This window comes from Cyclopterus lumpus, chromosome 16 (assembly GCF_009769545.1).
Source record: "Cyclopterus lumpus isolate fCycLum1 chromosome 16, fCycLum1.pri, whole genome shotgun sequence".
Classification (NCBI taxonomy): domain Eukaryota; kingdom Metazoa; phylum Chordata; class Actinopteri; order Perciformes; family Cyclopteridae; genus Cyclopterus; species Cyclopterus lumpus.
Genome location: NC_046981.1, coordinates 12,649,226 through 12,675,764, shown reverse-complemented (window position 1 = coordinate 12,675,764; position 26,539 = coordinate 12,649,226). Strand labels below are relative to the sequence as shown.

Sequence of the window (26,539 nt, the reverse complement as noted above, 5' to 3'; positions counted from 1 at the left end):
TGGCAATCAGTCGGCGGTTCATTAGCTGAATCAAAGAGTGGAGTCCTCTCCCTGTGCATGCAAAGGACAAAACAGGAGAAGATGGTGTACAAGTTCTTTTGGAAAACTGGTTTTTGATTGACGGCAACTGGAAAACGGTTTTGGTTCTCAGGGCTTGGAGCTTCATACTTGTCGGTGCATGTAGTTTAACTGTTCTGAGCTCTGTTTTTGTCTCCGCATAATGCATTTGGAATGAAAGGAGTGGCATTTCACTTTCTAGTGAAAGTGAGTTAATGAAAGACCATGCTCACCATGCTAAAAAAGTTAGAAGTTAAGAGTTTCACGCCGCTGCATGAAAATGAGCCTTCACCACTACAGAGGGGAAATTAGTTCAGAGTTTGACCTGAGTTGAAGCGTGTGTATAAAAATTATAATGAGAATCTAGCAGGTACGTGGCAGCATTAGCATGTTAATATGACAGCAGAGTGTATGCGTTTGGTTCTAGTTTGACAGAACCAAAAACCTACTTAGGGCTGCAGTGTGACGACCAACGCAGCCCAATTCCCTGAATTCAATTTGCAAAGTCTCACTGCCACCTGTCAGAGAGCAAGTGAGAAGCAGAGGGGAGGATGGGGTGAAAGGAGAAAGGGGAGGCATGTGGCAGCACAGTGCTACTCTAACAATGGGCGGAGAGAAAACGGCCTGCGAAAGAGATACAGGACGACAGAGAGAAGAATGTCACGGTGGAGAAAGGTTTCCTCCAGTAACCGAACGAAAAGACTCAGAACGACAGCGCGAGCACGAGACAAAAGGCAACTCTTTGCCCACAAGAGGGTGAGAATTATCAATCCAGCGAGCAGCTATTGAAAAGGGGGAGGGAAAGAAGCAGGGATGGCCTGGAGTGGAACTGGAGAGAAACCATAGAGATCAGGTCAAACAGGAATGAGTTCAATGAGACTCAGCATTTTAGAGTCAAAGTGTGAAAAGCAGTCATGCCGAACTCAGCCCTCTAGTAGAGAGAAAAGATTTCAAGAAGTCTTTGAGCTGTTCAATGTCTAGCTACTGCAGGGCATGAGGAAACTGAAAAATACAACACATAAAAGAAAATGTGGATGTAAAAAGTTGTGACCTGATTAATATGGAGTCTGGGCTCACACACACACACACACACACACACACACACACACACACACACACACACACACACACACACACACACACACACACACACACACACACACACACACACACACACACACACACACACACACACACACACACACACACACACACACACACACACACACACACACACACACACACACACACACACACACACACACACACACACACACACACACACACACACACACACACACACACACACACACACACACACACACACACACACACACACACACACACACACACACACACACACACACACACACACACACACACACACACACACACACACACACACACACACACACACACACACACACACACACACACACACACACACACACACCTCCCAGCAGAAAGCCTCCTAAAAAGAGCTAAATTACACATCACACAACAGTTTCCTGATGCTAATATGCTTTTCCAACCCATGGGAGGGAAAGACAGACAGGCCCGCCCCACTCAGCGTGGATTTCATTACAATTCAAATTCATCATACGAAGAGAAGACATATATATGAAGAGAATTTCACCTTTGATGTTTAACACAATTTTCTTCCATGTTCCAACAAGGTTTCAAAAGCACCTACTTTGCCAGAAGCACTTAGTAATTATTAGTTATATTCTGAGCCACGAGAGGCCTGGTGTGCTCGCAGTTCACGACTGAGTGTGAGGATTCAAATAGAGATGACTGATAAAAAAAAGAACATGATAAGAAGGAGTTAGGAGCGAACCGAGCACGCACACCAGCTTTTAAGTTTGACAGAGCTTGTCTGTTTTTTCCGGAAACGATAACTTCAACTGCCAGTTGTGAGACGTGAGAAAGAACTCCACGGTTGGTTTCAGCTCACAGGGTTCAGTATTAGCACCCTTCACTTATTAGATCATTAACTTAACCTCATATGATTTAAAGGGGGATGTCACCATTTTGTTCGAAATCAAAGTGTGTTAACAGACACAGGGAGATCTGCTGCATATGTGAAAACAAGTTTGAGGCTTCGGAGAGAGACTTATCAGACCTCGGTAGGTCACTCCTAATCAATGCTCAAGGCTACATCAGCTGCCATCAGGATAACAGTTAACACACCCACATCAAGAACAAATAAATGGAAAGAAAAGACCATATCTAATGGTTAAACTTTTTTTGTCCTTTTAAAATGTCCAACAAAGTACAGAAGTGCAATGCTAAAGCACTAGGCAACTTTTTTAATGAGGATTTTATTATTTAGGAGTCATAAACATGTAATGCAGTTGCGAAATTACACCATAACAACAATTGTTACTTACCTGCTTCTACATTCTTGTACTTTTCATCGCATACACATTTAGCACCTCCAATTCAGGCCACATTTTGTGGCCATATTTGCAGGTTTCTGAGCCAACATGAGGCATCAAGCCACGGTCCTGAGATACTTTGATAAAATAGTGTGACAAATTCTGTGAAGACCTCAGCAGACAAAATATAACCCCAGTTTGCTTACATCCAAGCAGCAACACTGTTATATCAGCAGGGCACCCCCAACAGGAAGCACAAACAGATAAATGAGGAGACCCACAGGGACGAGAGGAGAAGGGAGGCTGAGGGGGGGATGGATGAGCAGAGGAAGGAGGGGGAGGAGGAAGATAAATGAAACATCTAGTGCTGCTTCAAAGGGAATGAGGAGATATATGATGAAGAGCTGCACGTAGAGCGAGAGACAGATGATCAGAGTGATCAATTATGCCGGGTGTCAGTGAGGGATTGAGGCCTGATCTGAAAGAAGGTAAGACTTCAGTGACGGAGATTCACGGAGTGCAAATCAAATAGAGATTTGAGACAACTAAAGCCCAAAAACACCCAGGGTCTCGCTTTGAAGTGTCACCACCCATTACTGCACAAGGTTGTTTCACAGTCTCGTCAAGCTCGCTCTGCATGTGACCACACACACACACAAAGCAATTGAAAAGTCCATCTGTCTAGACTTGAGAGGAAATTAGTTTAGAAAAACAGGGTGGACAGTTGAGTCCTGCCATCAATTGGTTTCATTTCCCATTTGCTGGGAACTTTAGAGATGATGTGTGTGTGTGGGGGGGGGGGGGGGGGGGGGGGGGCTGTGTTGTGTCTCTGGACTTAAATTAATTCTTACAATTGCCTCGATCGGTCTGTCGGGAGCCAATTACAAGCAAGCACAGAATTTGCTGTCTAACACATGATCGTTCTCAGAGAAGTAAAAGGCCGCTCTTCTGGATGGAAAGCACCATTATCATCATTGTACTCCTTGATGTGATTAACGAGCCACATCGCCATAAAGATCAGGCAACTGTGGAAAACATGCACTGTTATTGCAGGGGATACGTCTTTGGGTTTGGGATTCCGACCCACCTGCTAAAAAGTCTTTTCAGAATGGTCAACAACCAGAAAGACAAAGTCACAAAGCATGGCTGCCGCCCAAACAATGACGCAGATGGGAGGACAACAGGCTGAGGTCAATGATCGACCAGACTACACAAACCAGTGTTCTCCTTGTGGAGACCAAATCGTTCTTTTGGTCCGTCTTTGTGTACATAGGCCTGCATCTGGTGTGTATTTTGTGGGAATAAACCACCAGCAATAATGCAAAACCGCAAAGAAAACTCGTTAATTATTTCTTGTTTTGAACATAAAAAACATCTTTCCAAGACTTTTTTTTCCCCAGGATCTGAGGACCGAACAACAAAATAAACAGCCATTTCCCAGACACTGTCAGACAAATGACTTTGTGCTGTACATGCCTCTCCACAAATCACATTATGCAATTAATGTCATTTTCTCTTATGCCTGCCAAGACGCATACAAATCAATAGAAAGAACTGTTCCCCAAGTGTGTGCCTGCGCAATTATACTCACATAACTGGGCTATCCAGCTATTTGATGTGTTCTGCGTCTCCTCTGCTGGACTGCACAGCTGATAAAAAGCAGCTATGCAGGGCCAACGGCTCTCGTGGGATGCTGATGGAGACTCAGCGGCCAGATGCCCATTAGACAGGGATCCGGCAGTTTGCTGTGAGTGACTGTATCCACACTGAGGGCTCCTCCTCACTTTATGCCCCTGCCTTTGGTGGAATTGCCTTGTATTGCCTCTATCTATTGGCAAACAGCACAGGCACTCCCACGTCCTCCTCCCAACACATCAACAATGCTACACCTCCTCTGGACTGCCCGGCCAACAAACTACCCACATCTACAGTTTGTGTTTTGACTGTCCGCTGCACTGCACACCCACTAAAGCCCGTTGTTAACTCCTCCATCAGGCCCCCTCCGCCTCTGCCATCTGCAAGCACTAAGGCGTGCACAAACACACAGGAACAAGCAGGCAACAGTAACACACGCAATCTCACCCACATGTTCTCCTCTCTCTTTCTGTCATAAGTGAGGCAGAAAGCTGAAGATATGCAGTTTCCGAGCACAGCATCTTTTTCTTGACTGCTGCGCCATCTCATTCACAGAGAAGATGAGAATCATTGAGCCACATGTTTAATTCACTCTCACCGCCCCTTTCTTCTGGCTCATAAAAAACACAAAATGTGAATGAAACCTTGAGCGGATGGCCTTATTGGAGGTCACCTGGGGTGCTGTGAGGTCACATGGGTTGATGGTGGGTGTGATGACCACCACCTGGATGCTTCAAGGTCTTAACATTAAACACTTCACTGCACCATTCATCAAGGCTGCTGCTGCGGTTTTAAAGCTGTGCCGGCCAAGGAGAAATACTTTTGTTTGACTTGTGAGGGGTTTTTTTGTGTTTGAATAAAAAAAAAAAAAGGTGCAATGTGAAGCTTGCGAAGAACGAGTTCAACAGTGTCACGAAAGACTTGGACTGGTGGTGACACCTCAACCAAACCATCATCTCAGTGTGAGAGACATGTGGCCATCAGACATGGCCAACTGAATAAATAAAAAGTCTAGTATGAAGATCCTGAAAGCAATCAGGACTCTGGATAAGTTTTCCTCTGCTGCAAAGGAGCCACGTTGAGCTAGATGTTGCAGTCCTCAGTGGGTGTAGACCATGGTGCTCACTGGCAGATTATTTGAGCTACGCAGAAGGCAAATGCCACCAGGCATCTGCCACACAAATGTGCGCAACGTTACACCGCATATGTGCGCTACCCGGCAGCTCGTGGCCAGCGTCCAGCGCTGCGTGCCCGCCTCACACCGAGACTTGAAGACGCCACGCCACAGTCAGACACACAGACAGACACACACACAGTCAGACACACAGACAGACACACACACAGTCAGACACACACACAGTCAGACACACAGACAGACACACACACACACAGTCAGACACACAGACAGACACACACAGTCAGACACACAGACAGACACACACACAGTCAGACACACAGACAGACACACAGACAGACACACACAGTCAGAAACACAGACAGACACACACAGTCAGACACACAGACAGACACACACAGTCAGACACACAGACAGACACACACACAGTCAGACACACAGACAGACACACACACAGTCAGACACACAGACAGACACACACACAGTCAGACACACAGACAGACACACACAGTCAGACACACAGACAGACACACACAGTCAGACACACAGACAGTCAGACACACAGACAGACACACACACAGTCAGACACACAGACAGACACACACACAGTCAGACACACAGACAGACACACACACAGTCAGACACACAGACAGACACACACAGTCAGACACACACAGTCAGACACACAGACAGTCAGACACACAGACAGACAGACACAGTCAGACACACACAGTCAGACACACACAGTCAGACACACAGACAGTCAGACACACAGACAGTCAGACAGACAGACAGACAGACAGACAGACACACAGACAGACAGACACAGAAATATCCTCTGCAATGTTATTATAGCCGCTTCTTGTGGAGTAAAGTGCGCGGAGAAGAAACACGTGAAGGTCCTGGTGGAGTTTGTCGGTACTTACCTAAAAGACACGAGAGGTGTGCGTTGACAGCAGTCCAAACTTGTAGACGAAGTCCGTGTTTGACGAAGTAAAGGTGTGTTCTGTACTGAACAACACGCAAGTCCACTGAATAATCCACGCGGGGCTCCGGGGCAGTGAACGACCTCTGGCCAAACTCGGAAAACAAGAAATTATCCGAAAACTGCGGAGCGCGTGCTGATGTTAAAACCCGCAGCCTGACTTCCCCTGGACACTCCTGGGAGATAATATTGTTTTTAAAATCTTCCGACAATGAGGGAGAATGTTGTTGTTGTTGTTGTTGTTGTTTTTAAAGTGAGTTGCCGTCCAGGGTCCCTGCGCCTCCGTCCCTCTCTGAGTCTGAGCCCCGTCAGCTTCAGCCTCAGTCCGGGCTCAGCAGCTCCGGCCAGCAGGCGCCACCAGGTGCTCATTTACATAACTGCACCGGCTGTGTCCAATCACGTCTCCGAGCAAGGTGCCTGATTGAATATTCCAGCAGGCACGCGATCCAATCAGATCTCCCCGTGGGCGGGATCTGTTACCTTAACGACACTGGAGAATGAAATTCAACGAGGAGCCTTTGGGGGCGAAGGGAGTTCCTTTGTTGCAGCAACACTGAGATTTGTGGAATATGACATGTGATACAGCAGCACGCGGAGTGCTTTCACCTTGTTAACCATTCGCGTGTAGCACGATGTTGCTCCGCTGTTTCAAAACGGATTATTTGATCATGTAAACTTGAATTATTGGTCCTGCCTATCAGCATCTGGCCTGGGCCATTACATGTAGACCCACAATCTTCTGCCTTGGTATTTACCTCTAAAGGAAACTTTATTACAGAGTATTGCTGGTGTAACTGTATACCATTACTGCCCTTGGGCTATAATGACTCAGATTGAAGGGTTTGCAGTAAAACGTAGCAATGGAGCTGGAAGCAGGAGAGTTGTTGATATGGGACCCCGAGGCAAAGCAGGAGTGAAATGTCAATTCTTGTTTTAAAAGAGAGACATGTGTGTATGTTTATGCTGAATTACATCAAAAGTTGAACCAATCAGACACACAAAGGCAGAAAAAAACCCTCTGTGTAGGAGTTACAGTATGTTGGTACTTTTCCGACTGAGATGAGGGAAACTTTAGCTGGCGCTCAATCAGCAGTAAAGGTCATTTACCTCAATCTGAGCTCCACCGTGGAGAAAGAGGCACAGGGAACACAGATACTTTCTCTGCTGCCTAATGTTTACTTTGGTGTGTGTTTATAAATGTACTGTGTGTGTGTGTGTGTGTGTGTGTGTGTGTGTGTGTGTGTGTCTGTGTGTGTGCATGTGTGTGTGTCTGTGTGCACATTATTTCACAAATCCTTTGATAGTAGGTGGTTTCATGTGATGGTTTCATGCCATGCGTCAAAGTCACGTTTCACTACAATGCATTTATTTATCAGCTATAGTTACTAGTTAGTTTTCACATTCACATTTTACATACTAAACAGCAGCCATCTGCATGATGAGTACTTTTGATAGTTTAAGAACATGTTTTGCTAATATTTCTATAATTTAACTTCAGAACATTTTTGATTAGGATTTTTAACGTATGGTTTTGCAACTTTTACTTAAGTTAATGATCTGATCACATCTTACACTCCTGATGTATTTAAAAATAGAGAAAGTTGTTGTTGACAAGTAACACAAATGTGTGCGTTATTGCATGTTTTCAATGTGTGATTTTATCATATATTCAATATTACGATGAAAATTTAACAAATCTAATAAAACATAATCAGAAAGAGAACAATACAATACAAAATCAGGATGAGCTGCATTTGCATGCACACAAATAAAACATATATTTTGTTTGTCAGTCAATTCTTAATAGATTTGATGAATTTAAGTTATTAATCTTAACTTTTTTTTTCCTCTTCCCCATCCTCACCCTTTCACCCTCCCTCCCTCTCCAAGAGTCTTTGAGTTTATAAGGACTTTAGCTGGACCTTTACCTACCTGGCCTTATTTTCCCTGCATATCATTAACATATCACTCCCTCTCTCCCCTTCTCTCTCTCTCTTTCTCTCTCTCGCTCTTTCTCTCGCTCTTTCTCTCTCTTTCTCTCGTTCTCTCTCTCTCTCTCTCTGATTCAATGTTAAGCCTCCCTCCTGCAGTCCATAAAAACTAATCTTGCAAGCAGAGTTTTTTTTAGCAATGTGATTGTGATGTATTAATGTTTTCTGTTTCTTACAGGCATTGATATATTTTTTTCAAAACCGTGTCATCCTATAATGCTAAACAAATGTGCTTAAAATAAAATTAAAGGGATGATGAAGAAATCATTGGGGATATCTGAGTAATTATCCATGACACTCTGATTCCCAGACTGCTGCTGATTGCAGTCATTCTCAGCGCTCTCTTTCTCTCTCTCTCTCTCTCTCTCTCTCTCTTTCTCTTTCTATCTCTGTCTCTCTATCGTTCCCTCTACTGAGCCTTTCCCTTCTCTATTCAGCCTTTTCTGTCGTGCACATCGTCCAACTGGCTGTGCTTTGTTCGTTGTCCGGGCAACTGCAAATCCCCCGGCAGAAATTATGATCTTTTTCTCGATGATTTCCTCTCTACCCTGCTCCTATTCTCTGTGTATCTCACTTTAACTTAACACAGACCTTTTTTCATACTTATTTTTTTCCCTTTTCACCAAATATATACTCGGTTCCACCATAGGATAGTGTGTTGTTCACTAAACCCCCTTTTCTCCCTCCTCCCTTTCTACTCCTTCTCACTTTGAGTGAAAACCAGTGGCGCATAAAAAGCAGGTCTGATCCTGTGAGGAATTCACCATGAGAGAGAGAGACAAACAGAGAAAGAGAGAAGTTCAAGTTATTTAGCACTTATGAGTTAGCAAGGACAAGAAAGTATGATGTGCTATGGGTAAGGAAAGATAAAGAGAAGGTCACATAAATGAGTTGCCAGGGACATCAATAGTCTGTCAAGTAGAAGAAAAGAGGGTTTCAACAGGCAGAAAAGTGTGTTAAAAGAAAATCTTTACTTTTCAGAAAAAGGTTATTGATTTCAGCAGAAATTACCATTTTCATCCAAACTATTCGGGGGGGATGACAGATGATCTATTGGCTGTCATTTTGAAAACACACTGAATTTATCACCGTTCTTACACTGTGGGAAAAAACAGCAAGATCTGAAATAGTAGCGTTCAACTCAAAGGCATCTTAAAACACACACACACACACCACACACACACACACACACACACACACACATATACACACACACACACATTTACACACACACACCACACACACACACACACACCACACACACACATACACACACACACCACACACACACACACACACATACACACACACACACACACATACACATACACACATATACACACACATACACACATACACACACACACACACCAAACACACGCACACACACACACACACACAGACACACACACACACCACACACACACATACACATACACACATATACACACACATACACGTACACACATACACACACACACACACCAAACACACGCACACACACACACAGACACACACACAGCCTGTCCACCCCCTTTCATGGTCTGACACCTGTGCAGGGCAGCACGGTTCAGACAACACTGATCAGTTGCAGAATGTGAAGCTTGCAGTATGTTGGGAACCGGTGGAAAACCAAACACCGAGCATACTATACCCTCTGAAACTTGTTCACTGGAAAATCTAAAACCAATAAATGTCTTTGATTGACAATGGTCAACAACACCTCTAAAGTGCCTACCAGCTCCTTTTACCACAAAATACTGCATATAAGTGTGACTTCAGGTTTAGGTTTGACTTAAACATACATGTGCAAAGTGTGCGTAAATGTGTGTCTGTGTAAAAGCACAACTCCACATGCAGCCCTGTGTTTCCCCCTCATGTCTGTTCACTGGTCTGCGCTCTGTCAGTATCCGTGTCACAGGCCGAAGGCGGGTTTTATCTGATTGGTCCCTGGAGAGGATCTGGAAGCGGTGGAGGTGTCAGGGGTCACAGGTCAGCGTTGCCTCAGGGAGAGGTTCCTAGGTGGGGGTGAGGGAGTCCATGAGGTCTCGTTTTAGGTGTTCGGTGGGGAAAACGCTCATGTCAGCTCCTCTCCCTTTTCCACAGAGCTCCTATTTTGTCCTCTCTGTTTGTTCCATTTTGTTTTTCTATTTTTGGATTTAAGATTGTTGATACATTTTCTCAACAAGACCAAGAGTCTCTATAGCCAAGATAGCAGTTTTTATCTTAGTTACGGCAATGCTTCGAGCTAAAAGTCAGGGGATCCCCAAAGTTATATGGATAGATTGTAGGATAGAGACAGAATTGTTTGGCAATCCATCCAAAAGTTATTATTTCAGTCCGAACCAGAGCACAGACACATTAGCAGCCTGGTATTTCATGGTCTTTGTCTTACAGTTTTTCACTGCAATTCTACTTCTCAGTGATTAGACTACTGTAAGTGAAGTACACAGAAAAAGTGCAAAACATCGCCCACATTTGCACCACTATACAGTAAATGAGGAGTCAGAATGTAAAACTCATTCAGTCAAAAATGGTCTCTAGCAATGAAACGTTCTCTTATGCTTGTATTTTGTATTTTTAATGACGTTGTTAGAGGAAATGACACTATTTTCAAGCATTTCTTTCTCTTTTAAAAAATTGCTTATACACTGAAAATACTTTTACTCCTAATTAATTAGTTTTCCTGTCTGCAGTTATTAGTCAAGTGTCTCGTGGCTAAATCCGATCCCGCATGGAGTGTCATCATGCAGCAGGAAGTGTGATGAGCTCAGTGTTGTCAGGGGAATGTGGGGAGAGAGAGGGTGAAGTGGGAGTGAGGCTGAGGGGAAGTGGGATTGTCGGGTGTTGGTGTATGTGGGGGGGGGGGAGATGACCCCTCACACAATCAGGAGTCCCTGGAGACCCTCTCAGCTGTAGCAGCACACTTGTGTCCCCTCTTCCTCATGGCTGGACGTGGAGGGGGAGAGAGGGGGGATGCCAACTCTTTTTGGGTGTCAGGTTCCCCCCCCCCCCCCCAAAGAAACCCCCTCTGTACACATGAACACACACATCTGACAGTGTGGTGGACTACAGCCTGTGATATGGCATTTGGGAGGCTCAACTACAACTGTCGCCCTCTGTTCAAACACTACCCCTCCAGGATTTTTCTCCCCTTTTCCTCACCCCTTCCCTCCTCTCCTCTCCTCACCTGTCGGAGCCAGCTGTTATGAATGGCCTTCCTTTCTTCTCCAATCTCTCTGTGTTGCTAACAATAGAGCTTTGGGAATTACTCACTATAACCACCATCGGATGTGCTCTGATCTTCTTTATCTGGCCCTCCACCCTGCTGTCTCTACCAATTACATGGTTAGCCTTTCCACAGCTCAAACAGTAGTTTAACTTGGCTGAGCAGCCATGTCATGTACCCAGGGTCTCTGTGAATGTGTATGTGTGTAAAGACATATAATTATAGCTACCCTTTAGTTATTTAATTAATATTCAAATTGGACTAGGCCCACGGGAAACAAAACTCATCTAATATACTGGAGCAATTTTGAACGCCTTGCTTGAGGGCTTCATTGCCGTGGTAACCCAAGTCTGATCTGTTGCTCGTCTCTACTGCTGGATCTCAAACTCTCTCACTTCAAAAAAAAACCTTTCAGGCAGACTGTTGCTGGGTCCTTCTAGTGAGAGTGAATGTTGTGGCGGATTGGGGGGGGGGGGGGGGGGGGGGGGGGTATTAGAGACTCAAAGGGGTGCGAATGAGTGCCATTGCAATCCAGTGAGAGGTGGTGCTAAAAATACCTATTGACACATGGGCTCCAACTCACAAACAGGGTCACAGACAAACACACAAGCTAGTGACCAAAGAGGTCTCATTATGCTATACCATGCAGAAAAACACACGTACAACACATCATTGGAACAGTTAAAATACACAAAGCCGCCACTATTTTACAGTATAACTTAACTGTCACATACTGAATCCCACTGAGTTTGCATGGGCAGTGCTTTTTGTGTTGGAGAGCTCCACGTCCCACAGAGAGCTCTATGACACAGAGAGCTCTACGACACACAGAGAGCTCTATGTCACAGAGAGCTCTACGTCACACAGAGAGCTCTACGTCACACAGAGAGCTCTACGACACACAGAGAGCTCTATGTCACAGAGAGCTCTACGTCACACAGAGAGCTCTATGTCACAGAGAGCTCTACGTCACACAGAGAGCTCTACGTCACACAGAGAGCTCTACGTCACACAGAGAGCTCTACGACACAGAGAGCTCTACGTCACACAGAGAGCTCTACGACACACATAGAGCTCTATGACACAGAGAGCTCTACGTCACACAGAGAGCTCTACGACACACATAGAGCTCTATGACACAGAGAGCTCTACGACACACATAGAGCTCTATGACACACAGAGAGCTCTCTGTGTGACACAGAGCACTATGTCACACAGAGAGCTCTACGACACACAGAGAGCTGTACGTCACACAGAGAGCTCTACGTCACACAGAGAGCTCTACGTCACACAGAGAGCTCTACGTCACACAGAGAGCTCTACGGCACACAGAGAGCTCTACGACACACAGAGAGCTCTACGACACACAGAGAGCTCTACGACACACAGAGAGCTCTACGTCACACAGAGAGCTCTACGTCACACAGAGAGCTGTACGTCACACAGAGAGCTCTACGACACACAGAGAGCTCTACGGCACACAGAGAGCTCTACGACACACAGAGAGCTCTACGTCACACAGAGAGCTCTACGTCACACAGAGAGCTCTACGTCACACAGAGAGCTCTACGTCACACAGAGAGCTCTACGTCACACAGAGAGCTGTACGTCACACAAAGAGCTCTACGGCACACAGAGAGCTCTACGGCACACAGAGAGCTCTACGACACACAGAGAGCAGGCCTTTTTCCGCACTCAAATACAAGTCCACTGAGCAAACAAGCCCAGCTGCCACATTGTGACCCTCTGCAGGAAGAATATGGGAACGCTGCTCTGTTCACAGTGTGTTGAATACCTGCTGTGGCAAATATTGTTTCTGAGTTTACCTCATGATGACATGCTGCTGGGACGGTTTGCCAAGCGTTGACCAGCTGTCTTTTGTTGGGTCCGTTTACAGAGCCATTATCACAAAATATAGGTGTGGTGTTCACCTGGGCGAGTTGTTCTGTTTATGGCAGCCAGTATAGATCTTTTTATACATATGGCCTGCCAGAGAAAGGTTTGAACTGAAGGCACCTTTAACGCAGGTTTGTACCGATAGATGTCAACAGCACTTTGCCAACAAAAACCTCAATTAAATTTTCACATTCTTCAGAATCTATGGCCTTTTCAAACTGATTTTCAGTGGTTGAAGAACCACTCAAATAATTTTCCCTTCAGTAAAAGCACCAATAAAACATTATAAATACACTCCATTATAAGTAAAAGAGTCTGCAGACAAAATGGCCCCTGTTAGTGATTTCTAATGATCTATGACATTATCATTATAAGAGAAGATGAGATCAGATAAACCGTAAAAAACTAATTAGAAAATATAATTGTCGACAGTTTGAATGGTTGCACATATGAAATAGGAATATGAAAATGTAATATTAAACAGAATATTGATATGGCACAGTGTTATACATTATTAACTGATGCAATAGTGTGTAAGAATGTCTTACTGTTGTAGCTGGTGGAGGTCAGCTAGCAACTAACTATATGCTGTAGTTGTTTCCAACCTGGAGGTCAAGGCCCTCCAAAGGGTCACAAGATAAAAATATGAGATGATTGATGAGAAAGAAAGTTTTCTCTAATGTTTTTTATTTTGTGAAATAATGGAGAGTTTCATCTCCTTTGGTCTTGAACAGTTATTTAAAGTAAAGCTTTAAAAGAGCATAAATCTTTATTCTCCTCTCGTTTGTGCAACTGCTATTGTGATAAGGGGTCCCTTTTGTAAGAGGCCACATGCCAGAAAGGTTGGGAACCTCTGCGATACATTATATTTTAATTTTGTGAAATCTTAATTAAAAAGGTTACCAGTAACAAGAAAAAAGATAGATAAAAAGAAAATATGTTTCAGTCAAATGTAAGGCCATGAAATGGAAAGACTTAACTTAAGTACTAGCACCTTAAAAGTAAGTTATAAGTAAAGTACCACTGTAGATGATTGCAGTGGAAACCAACATGAAAAGAAATCCATCGGACATCCAATCTTCAGAGCCGGGACAACTGCCCAAGTTTTAAATCAGTGTGTGTGTGTGTGTGTGTGTGTGTGTGTGTGTGTGTGTGTATATGCATGGGTGGGAAGTGTGTGAGCAGAATAAGGATTTCTAACACAACTTCACATACTTCTCAGGGTCCAAACTCCAGGAACACTTGTAGAGTCAACAACAACCCTGCAGGTTTGAAAGCTGATCTGTGATCTGTGAATGCAACATAACTCAACCCTCATCAGTGGTGGAAAATAACTGAGTAACTTTACTCAATGCACTGTTTTGTTTTCTATTTTTTGACACTTAATACTTCTGCTCCACGACATTTCAGAAGGAAATATTGTAGTTTTTACTCCATTACATTAACTGTAACAACAACAACAAGTCCATGGTGCACAGCATCAGGATGTTGTGGACTTCCTTTATAAACATATCCACTTAATGTACTTTAGTAACTGCTGAATGATTTGTATTGTATTGACTAGTTTGTTTTATTGTCAAATAATGTTAATCTTTTAACATACGATGTATTATACAATATAATAAAACAAAGATTACAAATGTTCCTAGCAGAACAGTTGCATTGGTCTTTCCTCTCCCATCAATCCCCCCATGACCCCTCAGGTTTACCTTGTGACCTTTTGGAAGGTTTCAACCCTCCGTTTGGGACCACTGGACTAAACTACCTGACTGTATATTAGGTAGTTTGAACTAGCTCCACACAGCTGCAACAGTACAACAGTGCTTATGCATTGTTCCAACTATCCCATAATGTCATATGATGTATCAGTCACAGGGGACGTGTTACTGCTAGAGGAGCGCTTTTACTTTGGATTGTTAATTTAGCTGATCACAGCGCTTTTCCTTCCACTGCTGACCCTCATGATAGTTTGTGACCCATCTTTTCTTATGGGGTTGTAAAACATACTGCACAGTCGCACTATTAACACCACAAATGAGAAGCCTGTGTACAATCATCTTGCTTCACCTGCCTATTAATTGCACCAGAGACTCATACTAAAGCTGGTTTTGATAGCCCTCTAGTGACCACACAGGTGTACCTGCCAGCTGACACTTAGAACTATAATTTACTCCTGAGACTACTGCGGTTTGGTTGACCCTGTAAGGCCAGCTGGGAAATGTTATCTTAGTTTTTCGTCTTTAAAGGAAACGCTTATACACTTGTGGCTATTGTTTTTCTCCCTCGTGATAATTATTTTTTTGCAAATTCCCACCAACTCTCTCTCTCTCTCTCGCCCGCATGTGTGTTTGTGCAGCGCCCAGGGGACCGAATAAAACCAGACTAATACATTTTCCAGCTCTGCTTATGCTCATGCTCTCATATGAAACTAATTCATTACGCCTCCCCCACTCTCACCCACCCACATGCTGGCTAGGGGGTCACATAGGGAGCAAGAATGTGGCAAATAAAAGAGGTTGTGAAGGGACAAGAGTCCCCACAACAACCTGATGGCGTCATGAGAAAGCTTTCCAAGAAGAAAAAAAAGATCATATTCAAACCACATGGGCATTTTTTGGCACAACCGATGGATGGCAGCTAAGACATTCAACACAGCAGACCTTAATTAACAGTTTTGATATGGATGGTGTCATGCTCCAGTAAATCTGAGGTCTTTGTCTGGCCGTAATTATTGCCATACAGGTTTGATGGTCACAACATAGTTAGAGCTCTAGCTCTGAGTTTATCTAGTCAGCTAATAGCATCTCTGAATCCAAATGATGTGAGAGGAGGAGGATCTCCACCCACTTCCACCCCGTAAAGCCTGACTGTGGCAGTCCTCAGTGGTGATTACCATCAAACCGCCTCAGCTCGCTCATGAATGGGCCAAATGGGTCACGATAAACATAATGAGATCATAGCTGAGGGTTGAATAGGCGTCAAGAGTGTGAATAATTGGACAAACAATGTCAGTAGTCATCCCATAATGACAATGACAGACAGTACTCAAATCTCAAGGGCATTTTTAACACGACTATGGACATATTTTCATTAGAAAAGGTGTTAATTGGTGTTAATTGCTTAAAGCAGTGGACAATGCTTTCTCCGATACACACCCTGTTTTATTAAATGTAGTCATGACAGACAGTGGAATGAACATGAACATCGGAAGTTCTTTGATAAACAAGTATAATCAAAGCAAACACAATGTATCCCACTGCAGCATCTTTTGAAGTCTCCCCTTTGCTCTTCCTCGTATGAGAGCAAATAAATCACATGCAGTGTGCTTCAGGCATTGCTTATAACACAACATGTGATTCTTTGTAATGGTCGTCTTCAAAATGAAGCACACTGTTATTGCAGGAGCGTATATGCTTAATTTTGAACAATGCATTAGTTTGTAGTCTATTCCTTTCCCAGGATGCATTGGGCTAAAGGCAGGCGAGCACTTGGTCATCACAGGTGCTAACAGATAAATGCACAAACATTTAGCATAACATCAGTTTTATATGCAATTAAACATTTACATGATTATAGCATAAGAGACCAAGCTTGTTAATTGATTAGATTATTCAATAAACTATTCGATTAGGTTTGGTTCATTTCACCCATCTGGAAATTGAGTTGTTGACGTAGTTTGGAAAGACTTTAATTGGTGCAGCAGTATCAGCACGCTTTATCGTTGTAATTATCGGTCTATGGTCAAATTAAGTCCCCTAACTAATTACAACCCAACTTTTATTATAAAGCACCGACATTTTCATGAGAATAAATGTAAAACATTCCATTTGGCATCCAGGGAGTGTAATTATTCTCACAGAGTTTATCCAAACAGTCCACATATCTCTAATATGTTGTCACAACATTTAAAGACAAAGTTTACTGTTCATCTGTTCTCAGTTAATTATTCACATTTGAAGTGACAGAGTGGGCAGTGTGTGTGGGTGTCTGACATTAAAAGAACTTTCCCTGATAATAAATTAAATAATCAGCATGCATTATTTCAAACAGGTTACAAGCAAAATAAAACACAGTCACAGACAACTATATGGTTCAGATGAATTATTTTAATTTTTTTATGCAGAAAGCAGTCAAGTCATCATTAGGTGTACTAGAAATGAAATGAAGAACGGAGCAAATGGCCTGAAAACACATGGCAACAAAAAAACATTTCCCATCCACACAACTAAAAGTCTGTTGTGCTCCTAATAGCACGGTAGTGTTGGGTGTCTGCTTTACACTGTACCAATGAATGTGTTGTATTACACAGTAACACAGCACTGTGCTGCACAGTTCCCTCAGTGAAGACATGAATGAGGTACAACAGTACACAGTAATACAGCACTCAGGATTGCAGCACGCCGGCACACAGAACGTGAGCGTGGGTCAAACATGTCAAATGTATCGAGTTTCTACAGAAAATATGATGAAAACATGGCTGTGACAAACACAGAGAATTGTCGGCAGCATGTGTCTCAACAGCATTAAAAGATCTGACCTTGAAGTTGAGCCCTGTGTCAAAGTCATCGTGAACAGCGACGCAGCTGGAGTGTGTAATGAGATTTGTAATGATGGGCAGATTGGAGCAAAGATACTCGTCTCTCTTTCTGAGTGGCGAAAGGAAAGTTCCCACGCAGAGAGTCAAGTGAGAAGATCCATATGACTTATAACTGCATGGTAAATAAATATATAAGCGCTAATTAACACGTTACATCTTCTTTTTCAAATTAATATAAAAAAAAAAATCACACACTGAGGTTTTCCAGGGGACGATATAGTACTGGACAGGGGCTGTTCGTCTTAAAACCACGTGTCATTGTTACGCTTTCTTGTCCAGCTTAAACAAATAAGATCACAATGTGGTAATGAGGGATCTTTAGAGGCCCGGGGAGGTGGGCTTTTCTGCCTTTGGACATCGATCTGTTTCCAGTCTTTTGTCAATAACTTCATATTTACCGGACTGATACAAGAGTGGCGTCAATCTTGTCATCCAACCCTGGGGAAGAAAGTGGATTTCCCAAAATGTCCAACTATTCCTGTCATTGATTGTTAAGCAGTCTCGGTCTAATCAAATCCACTGTACTGCCATCGGCATATGATCTTGCTGAATGAGTGTACCCAAAAACCTGTACTAAATATTGTAGCTCTCCATCCGCATCTAAGGATAATATATGTAGTAGTTAAAACACTACAAGTTAAAGTCCTGAAACAGCCTCGTCCAGCAACACAGGATTCAACAACCCTCCCCTCCCCTCCCCTCCACACCAAACATGTTTTGAAATGTCCAGCAGACTGTGTAGAACCACACCAAATAAAATATCACTCTCGAACACAGTATTATCTAAATCAAAACCAAGTTCAGATAAATTAACCTCTAAGAGAGCCGTAATACTGATAACCGCAAAAACTGTGTGTAAAATGGTTAATTCCTTCCACTTTTATGGCCTAACATCTCTCATTTCCCATCCCCCGCACCCTTTAACCAAACAATGGTCTACAAAGAAGATATAGAGTCATGGTCCTAAATCTCCAACTGCTCCGAGAGCCAAATGGCTAAACCCAGTGGAGGACATCACACCGACAGTGCATCCGATTTGTTCTATCATCCTTTCTTGAACTTTGGCATCTCAGCTGTAAAGTCACTTGTAAATAAAGAGATTGAGGGAAGTCACTTGGTTCGTTTGCTTCTGAGAGCTACATGCAAAAAAAGAAACCAAACCAAACACTAAAGAACAAGCTTCATGGATGAACAAGTAGAGCAAAGGCACAGCATAGATACATGCTCTGAATAGTATAGGTAAGGGGCAAACATGGTGAGTTTATTAGAATAGATCATGTTAATGTACAGAGAAGGTAATCACATGAGGAGTGGAGATGCAAGAAAGAAAAAAGAAAAAAAAGAGAGAAGAAATGCAGATTTAGGCGGGGAAAAAAAAGGAATAAACAGAGAGAGAGAGAAGTCAGGGAAGAGGAACAACGTGTGCCTTCCTGCTCGTCGTACCCACTGTTATCACTCGCACTCATTTTCACGAAGGACATTGTACATGTTGACAGTGAAACCAGACGGCTTATCTTCCTTCGGCCTTGGATGTCCAAAGCCCTCGTCTTCATCATCTCCATCCTCATCATCGTCTGCGTCCCGGTCTCGTTCGTCCTCTGGCTCGGTGCTGGACTCTCCGTCGTCGTCGTCATTGTCTCCCGTTTCTTCCTCCTCCGTCGCCCTCCCTTGCAGAGCCACGATCTCTGGCAAATCTGGGTGATTTTCCCAGTGCTCTGTCGACCGTAAATAAAACCAACAAATAAATAAATTCCAACCACTTGCTGTTTGTACCTTTCCAAAACAGTTGAGTCATGAAAAAGCCTCTTTTACCCCTCAAGCAGCTGTAACCAGGTGGTTTTAGGCAGAGGCACAATCTGCCATCGATTGCCAACCGCAGGAGACTGTTGGCTGCACGGTAAACATCGTTGCGAGCTGCTTTTGCCGTCTTGTAGCCTCTCCTCTCCGCCCATGCTAAAGAATGCAAAGACAGATGGAAGAGAGAGGCATGACTGGTATTAGAGAATGTATTACACATCATGGTATTGGCCATAATTAAAATGTATAAGTCCAACAAATCTCACACATCACTTGCTCCAACTTGGGATTGGCTTTTTACTTGTGTATAGTCAAGATATTGATATATTATTGATAATGGGCCATAACTTGGGGGTCATTTAGGGGGAATTGGCCATTTGCCTCTCAGTGTTTTAGTGTACTGAGGTGAAGTAGTAGGTGAAGAGTGTACACATACTGTATGATTCTTAAAGCTTCGCATTAGAATGGACATACCCTCACACACATCCCAGGCAGTCCAGCTGAGCCCTTCAGACCCCTCGTTTCTCTGATGGGGTTTGATGTCCAATAAACTGGGGTGTTTGAGTTTCAGCACAGAGAGGAAAGGGGTCCTGGCGCACAAATAACCAACTGAGCTGTAGGGCTCCTGCAGCTGAGCCACGGGGTAGATCCCTGCCAGAATCTAAGAAAATAAAAAAAGGCAATTATAAAAAATAAAAATAAACTAGAGGGAGAAAGAACATTTCAATAAGAAGATTGCACTCTTTAACACAATTAAGTTTCTATTGAAACCTAAACAGGCAAGTCAACTCAAAGTTACATCTGCTTTCAAGTACACACAAGTGAGGTTGTACCTGCAACTGTTTATTCACAAGGGAGGGAAAAATGAGTCCAGGGCAGTCACAGAGTTTGACTGTCGGGGTGAGGTAGTAGGTCTGGAAGTATTTGGTGTGGCCTGGGGTTCGGGACACGCTCACCACCTTCCTCGCCACCAGGCTGTTTAGAACAGATGACTTACCAACATTTGGAAAGCCTGCAGGAAAAAAACAAGTATGGGTGAAGGTTCAGTCTTTAAGATCTACAAATGATGCCGTTGTGGTTTGCTGATGCAAACCTGAAGAAAAAGGGGCTTAATGTTGTGATGCAATTATCTTCGTAAAGTAAAAGATCTTGAAAAAATATCCCAATTGAGACATTTATTAGAAACTGCTTTTCATTGCGATATTTTGTTTTGGAATGATTTTAAAGAAACTTTCTCAAGATATGGCTACAGGGTTCAATCAGATGCATACCTATGCAGCCCAGTGTGAGAACCCCATCTTTGTACAGCTCCTGGGATGGGCTGCCCATGTCCATAGCCCTGTCACTTTGATGCTCCATCAGCACCGACTCTGCTCCTTCATCCGGCTGCTCCCCATCCAGTCGCACAGCAACAGCATCTCTCTTAATCTTCTGCTCCCAGCTGGATAGGTCAACTTTAAAAACAAGAGGTAACACAAGTATGAAAATGCAAAGAGTCAAATTCACAGAGTGGACAACTAACATAATAAAGCCATAATAACTCAGCAGTAATAAGTATAAATATAATGAGTAAGACAGACACCCACCTCTCCCTGCTGTGATCTCCTGACAGGCCTTCAGGATATCTAAAGGACCTCCAGCGTGACTCCAGTCAGCCTTCTTCCTCATCCTCTTCTTCTGGAGCACTACAAGCCAGCAGACAGACACTGTTATCTAATCGCAACAAGAGCCAGTCGGGTTATTCTGGTCATATCTTTTCTGATGTCTCTCTGATGTTATCTTTTCTGCGTGTCACTCAGTCCTCTTCCCATCCCACCCCTTTCTTCATACCTCCTCCTCTCCCTCTCCTCACCTGTGCTGTAGGGCTGTCCAGGGTGGGAGGTGAAGCTGACTAAATGCAGGTGGGGGAACTGGGAGGTCAGGTAGTGTTTCCAGGCGATCACCAGCGGAGGAGGACACAGGTCGGCTTTGTTTAACACCAGGATCACATGCTTCTGGAGATCTCCTGTGATGTAGTGGTATAGGGTTGGAGGGAACTGCAGCACCTGGGTGGGTTAAATGAACACAAACCCTTATTAAAATAGTAATTACGGCATATTCAACAAATAAACCACTGAATCATATCCTTATTAATGGGAACAAGCCGGGTTGTGCTGTTTTTGACTTTATATTAATACTGAAAACTCTTAATAGAGAAAGTGAATCCACTTAGTGTAAACTATATCTGGCTTGAAGTCCGATTATCAGATGACATGATTTTCTCCTTTTCTTTATTTTATTTGCTTCCAAATATTATTGTCAATATTTTGTCTTGAAACTTTCCAACATAGAGGACTATACGTATTTGTCCTGTCAGTGTTAAAATAAGGTCTGCTATAATGTGAAAAATGATTTTATAAGACCAAATTAGAAAACAAATACATGACATGTGAAAATGTGTGTCAGCTAAATCAACTGATAAATAATAAAAAACATATTAGATATTTAGATGGATGTTGACAGTGTCTCCATCTGGTGGTCTGATCCATAATGTAGTTGACCTACCGGGTGCCTGATGTCCACGATGAGCAGGATGATATCTGACATCTCCAACACTCGCCATAATTGCCTCCATGTCTAAAAGGAATAAATAAAAAGAAATTAGTGGGAAGTAAGATTAGGTTTAATATTGTAAACAAAAAGAAAGTATAATCTATGAATCCACCATTCCTGTTCTTATTCAGCATGACAAATTATTATTAGGAAAGAATGGTAAATTAGGATTTTTTAAACTAATGGGTAGGATTTAGTGGCATCCAGCTCTGCTAAAACCTACTGTAGAAATTTGGAGGTAAAACATGGCTCCCTATGTTGATATGAAGCGCTTAATCTAAGATAACGAAAACCATTCTCAGTTTCAGGCGATTTTCCACGAATGAAAACATGGTTATGATTATCATTTTCCACTTATTTCCATTAAATCCTGCACACTCGTCCTTTAAGATACTATTTATAATTCAACGCTCTGTTTTAACCTCTCAAACATCATCTTGATTCTCCACTTAAAAGGCCGTCATCTCTAGACTACCGAGAGTCACTTATTATACCACCAGCTGCTCAAGCCTTACTCCTGCCGTCATGAGCCTCCTGAGCTCAGCCCACACTTTGATTTTTCACAACCTGGGCAAAACTGAGCAATACCCCAGAATGTAAGGCACGATGATACTTCGTTCCCAGTGGAAAAAAACCAGACAATACACAGGCACGTAATACAATTCGTAAAGATCCCCACATGATTCAACACAATGAAATTCAGATCATGGTACATCCTGGAATTATACGCTGGATAACAGCCTCAACAGTTGTGTATTCATGACGAGTGGCAAAGCAAGTCTGCTGGATAATCATCAGTTTACAGGCAACTCCTAAACGAGCAGGATCACTTCATGCTGCTTTCTGTTGTCAAAGTCTTTAACAGGATTCATAAATATTCATTTTACACAGAAACGGTGCTGGCAGTCTGAGCTTTTAAAACCCCTGATAATAAAAATGTTTCTGTGGCTGCATGCTAAACCACTCTCAGCTGAAGAAAACAATTACTACTGAGGGCGAATAGTGAGTACACTAGAAAATGGAAATATATATGAACTAATCCTGGCTCACCAGATATTTTATTACTCGGTGATTTAACACAATAAATGTGAATTAAAAGGACACCGGCTGGCAAACTTAACTGGGGCATTAACAATAAAGTGTTAATGGCAATTTACAAATATTTTCACGAGTTCACCAATGATCTTTATGTTCACCTTTGTCTGAGTTAGTGTTGCTTGATAACACAAAGTTGAAACTTGTAAAACAAAAAATTAAGCTGCATCATTCATCATGCTCCACATCAGAACAAACTGAAAGTAAATAAATAAAAGAACAGAAAAATGAATTTCTGATCCGGCCATGGCACTGTTGGTAAACAAAAAAAGGTCTCAAGAGTGTATCAATGAAGTAACTTACCTCCAGATTGTGCTCAAAGTGGCTGAGAGAGCCAGCTGGGTTTTTGGTGTGCAGGTCGTCCAGGTAGTCTCTGTATGACTTCTCCTCTTTCCTAAGCAGGTTCTCTCGTGTCATCTCATAACTCCAGGACGGTCGTTTTGGGAAACCAAGACCTGGCAGTGAATAATTAAGTTTAAGCGTGTCAAGCAGTGACCTACTCCATTAACCTACTATGCTCATCTGTTCAATTTATTTTGAGACTGTCAAGTGGAAAGTATTAACAAACAGGCAGACCTTTCTCTGAGGGGAAGATGTCATTGATGTTGATCTCATGTTCTTTTTCCGAGACTGGCTTCAGCACCTTCTCCCTGGCCAACTTCTTCCCCTTTTCCACTTCCTCTTTAGTCTCTCTCTCAAAATGCAGTCGAAACCTGGAGAGGAGGGGGGCGTCAATAAGGCTTGCCTAGCATTGCATTGCAATATCTACTGACTGATAATTTAAATTATTCTCAGAATATGTATCCACCTGATGATATAACCTTTCTAGATGTTTCTTCACAATACACACTGAAGAAACAAATGTCTCCATCGAAATTAGAGAACATTAACAATACAAAGTATGATGTTTTGTACAGTCAAATTACAGCACGAAAGAAAGACAATTCAATTCAATAAAGACAAAGAAATACAGTGAATTTATTTCTCATTACCGGCATTCTCTGACATATTACTCAAATGTATTATCATAGAATATCCTCTTTATTATTGATTCAAGCATCCTACTACCGCTCCAGGAAATGCATTTTAGGTACCACTGACAGACACCTAATGCACATTTATCTCAGCAGAATCTTACGTCTTTTTCACATACCTTTTTTTTTTTTCCTGAAAGATGGTGATAACAAAAACTCACCTGTTGGGGTCATATCGACCTTCTCTGCCAAAGGGCTGCTGATTTATTTTCCTGACATCAGTGGTCTCACTGTCTGACGTGTCCGACTGTCTCTCTCCTCCTCGCTCCAGACTGGCATTGCGGCTGCTCGGCCCTGAACCTGTGTCACCTGGAAGTCGGGGGCAAATGTTAAGGGATCATAGCTAATCACAGGCATACATGCAATACCAAGATCTTTTCCCACTTATAATTGTCTATTACAGATCACTTTATATTTCTAAATAGTCCCAATCCAGCAGAGAATGTGGCATCCTCACAAGGCCAAATACTAACACCGTATATTGTGATGAACTGCAAAAGGATATAATAGAAAATAACAAACAAGTACACACGTTTTTCTGTCCCGATCACTGGCTCTACAATAGCCTCCTGCACTGGTGACGATATTTTAGGTTGCTCGACCTAGTTATACACATTAAGGAAGGATTTCATACTTAGATATATGAAATTAAAGCTCTAACAAATACTTTTTGTTGAGGAATGACATTACTTGTTTGAGTGTCAACCCTGTAAAAGACTAGCCTTGATTGGAAAAGGAATAAGTCATGGTCTAACTGAACAAAGAGGCCTATTGACATTGTGAAAGAGCTGCTATGATATAATACTCCTTAATATATCGAAACTGTTCAGTAATTCACTAGCGGTGAATAAAATGATGTCCTGTGCTCGAAAATCTTTGAGCCAACGTGTGATGACATTGAAGTGCCGTTTATAAATGACTATCTGGTGACAGCACACGACCCAATGGCCTCTTCCAATGTGGCATTATAACTTGTGCAGTTAAGGGCTATAAAAACACACGATGACGCAAGTTGTGACGCTTCTTTAACAAAAGCGCAAGCATGTGCTGTTATTCTGATTAACGTGACTCAAGTCCCAAGGCACGTTATGTCACATCGCATGCTATTACAGCACACAGCACACAGAATAGTGTGTTATTGTCCAGGCTGGATGAGTGGTCTGATATTATAATATATAACAGACGCTTGGCTGCTGGACCACATTTAGCTGTGTAGCAAGAACCGTTAGCTCTCCGCTAAAGCTAGCATGGCAACGCTGACGGTAAAACGTGCTTAGTTACCTCTCTTTCTGTCCCGTTTGACTTGGAGCTGTTTCTTCTTCTGTTTGTTGCTAAATGGCTTTTTCCGGGGCATAGTTGGTCAGCGGGTGAATACGGCTACGTACTGCTGCGTATCGCTGCCCACAGGGTGTCACACAGCTTCTCTTCTTGACGTTGTTTACATGGGTGAAGTTTCTCGACTCCTACACTTTTCAGTGACGCCAAATCCACTGCAGACCGCAGAGAATGGCGGACGAGACCACATTTCGGTGTTCGCACACGGCCCCAGTTTTGATAGTTTTGACTTTACTCAGATGATCTTATTGAGAAGGATTGTTATCTCGAGTAAACCGATTTAGCCAGAGTGCAATTATATACATGTACCTAGAATATGTCGCCTAAACTGACATTGAACCCCCCCTACCCCTTAATGGACTAGTCCACTTTTGTAAACACCTCAACCTTTGCACATTCCAGTAGGGCAGGCATGCTTAAAACAATAAATATACCTGGATGCACAAGAGCATGATTGATTAAGACTATAATTCATAATACAAGCAGCATGGTGTTTGTCTCTGTTTTCCAGATGGCATATATCTCAAATATCCTGTTAATACAGTGTTTCTTGACAACAACAAAAAAGACATGCATTAAATTAATGCATCAGAGCTGCAACAATTTGTCGATTTAGTATTCTGAAAATTGCAGCACAGTATTGTCAATTGTTTATTTCTCTAATCTAAAATGGTAAAAATTTACTTTGTAGTTTCTCAGATGTGGATTTTTGATATTGAATATTTAGGTTTGGTCCGCAATCTAAAAAGGTGAACTTGCGCTTTGGAAAATTGCTATGGTCAT

General features: G+C 42.7%; 2 protein-coding genes across 5 annotated transcripts in view; both read right to left on the bottom strand.

Annotated features, from left to right (window-relative positions):
• Positions 1-6,519, bottom strand: part of ddr1 (discoidin domain receptor tyrosine kinase 1) — a 34,421-nt gene extending 27,902 nt beyond the window's left edge. For 2 of the 4 annotated variants that reach the window (XM_034553743.1, XM_034553746.1), the window contains exon 1: positions 4,027-4,110. In XM_034553743.1, coding sequence (XP_034409634.1) covers positions 4,027-4,028 — 2 coding nt within the window. In that variant the 5' untranslated portion in view covers positions 4,029-4,110. Of the gene's footprint in view, positions 1-4,026; positions 4,111-6,131 lie in introns of those variants that run through there. The other 2 variants (XM_034553745.1, XM_034553747.1) reach the window with 2 other exon arrangements.
• Positions 6,520-17,392: 10,873 nt separating this feature from the next.
• Positions 17,393-25,932, bottom strand: gnl1 (guanine nucleotide binding protein-like 1). The gene is made up of 12 exons (XM_034553783.1): positions 25,703-25,932; positions 24,583-24,730; positions 23,964-24,100; positions 23,691-23,842; positions 22,245-22,316; positions 21,553-21,745; positions 21,287-21,385; positions 20,972-21,154; positions 20,534-20,712; positions 20,175-20,361; positions 19,716-19,856; positions 17,393-19,618 (listed from the first exon to the last, which is right to left on the bottom strand). The coding sequence occupies exons 1-12, from the start codon at positions 25,773-25,775 to the stop codon at positions 19,356-19,358; spliced, it is 1,827 nt and encodes a 608-aa protein (XP_034409674.1). The 5' UTR covers positions 25,776-25,932; the 3' UTR covers positions 17,393-19,355.
• Positions 25,933-26,539: the final 607 nt, after the last annotated feature.

Excerpts from the sequence above, each read along its gene's own strand:
- gnl1 (XM_034553783.1), bottom strand. The coding sequence starts at position 25,775 with ATGCCCCGGAAAAAGCCATTTAGCAACAAACAGAAGAAGAAACAGCTC. Across the intron at positions 21,746-22,244 it reads TCGTGGACATCAGGCACCCG|GTGCTGCAGTTCCCTCCAAC; the intron begins GTAGGTCAACTA and ends TAACCCACCCAG. Across the intron at positions 19,857-20,174 it reads TGCCTGGGATGTGTGTGAGG|CATGGGCGGAGAGGAGAGGC; the intron begins GTATGTCCATTC and ends TGCATTCTTTAG.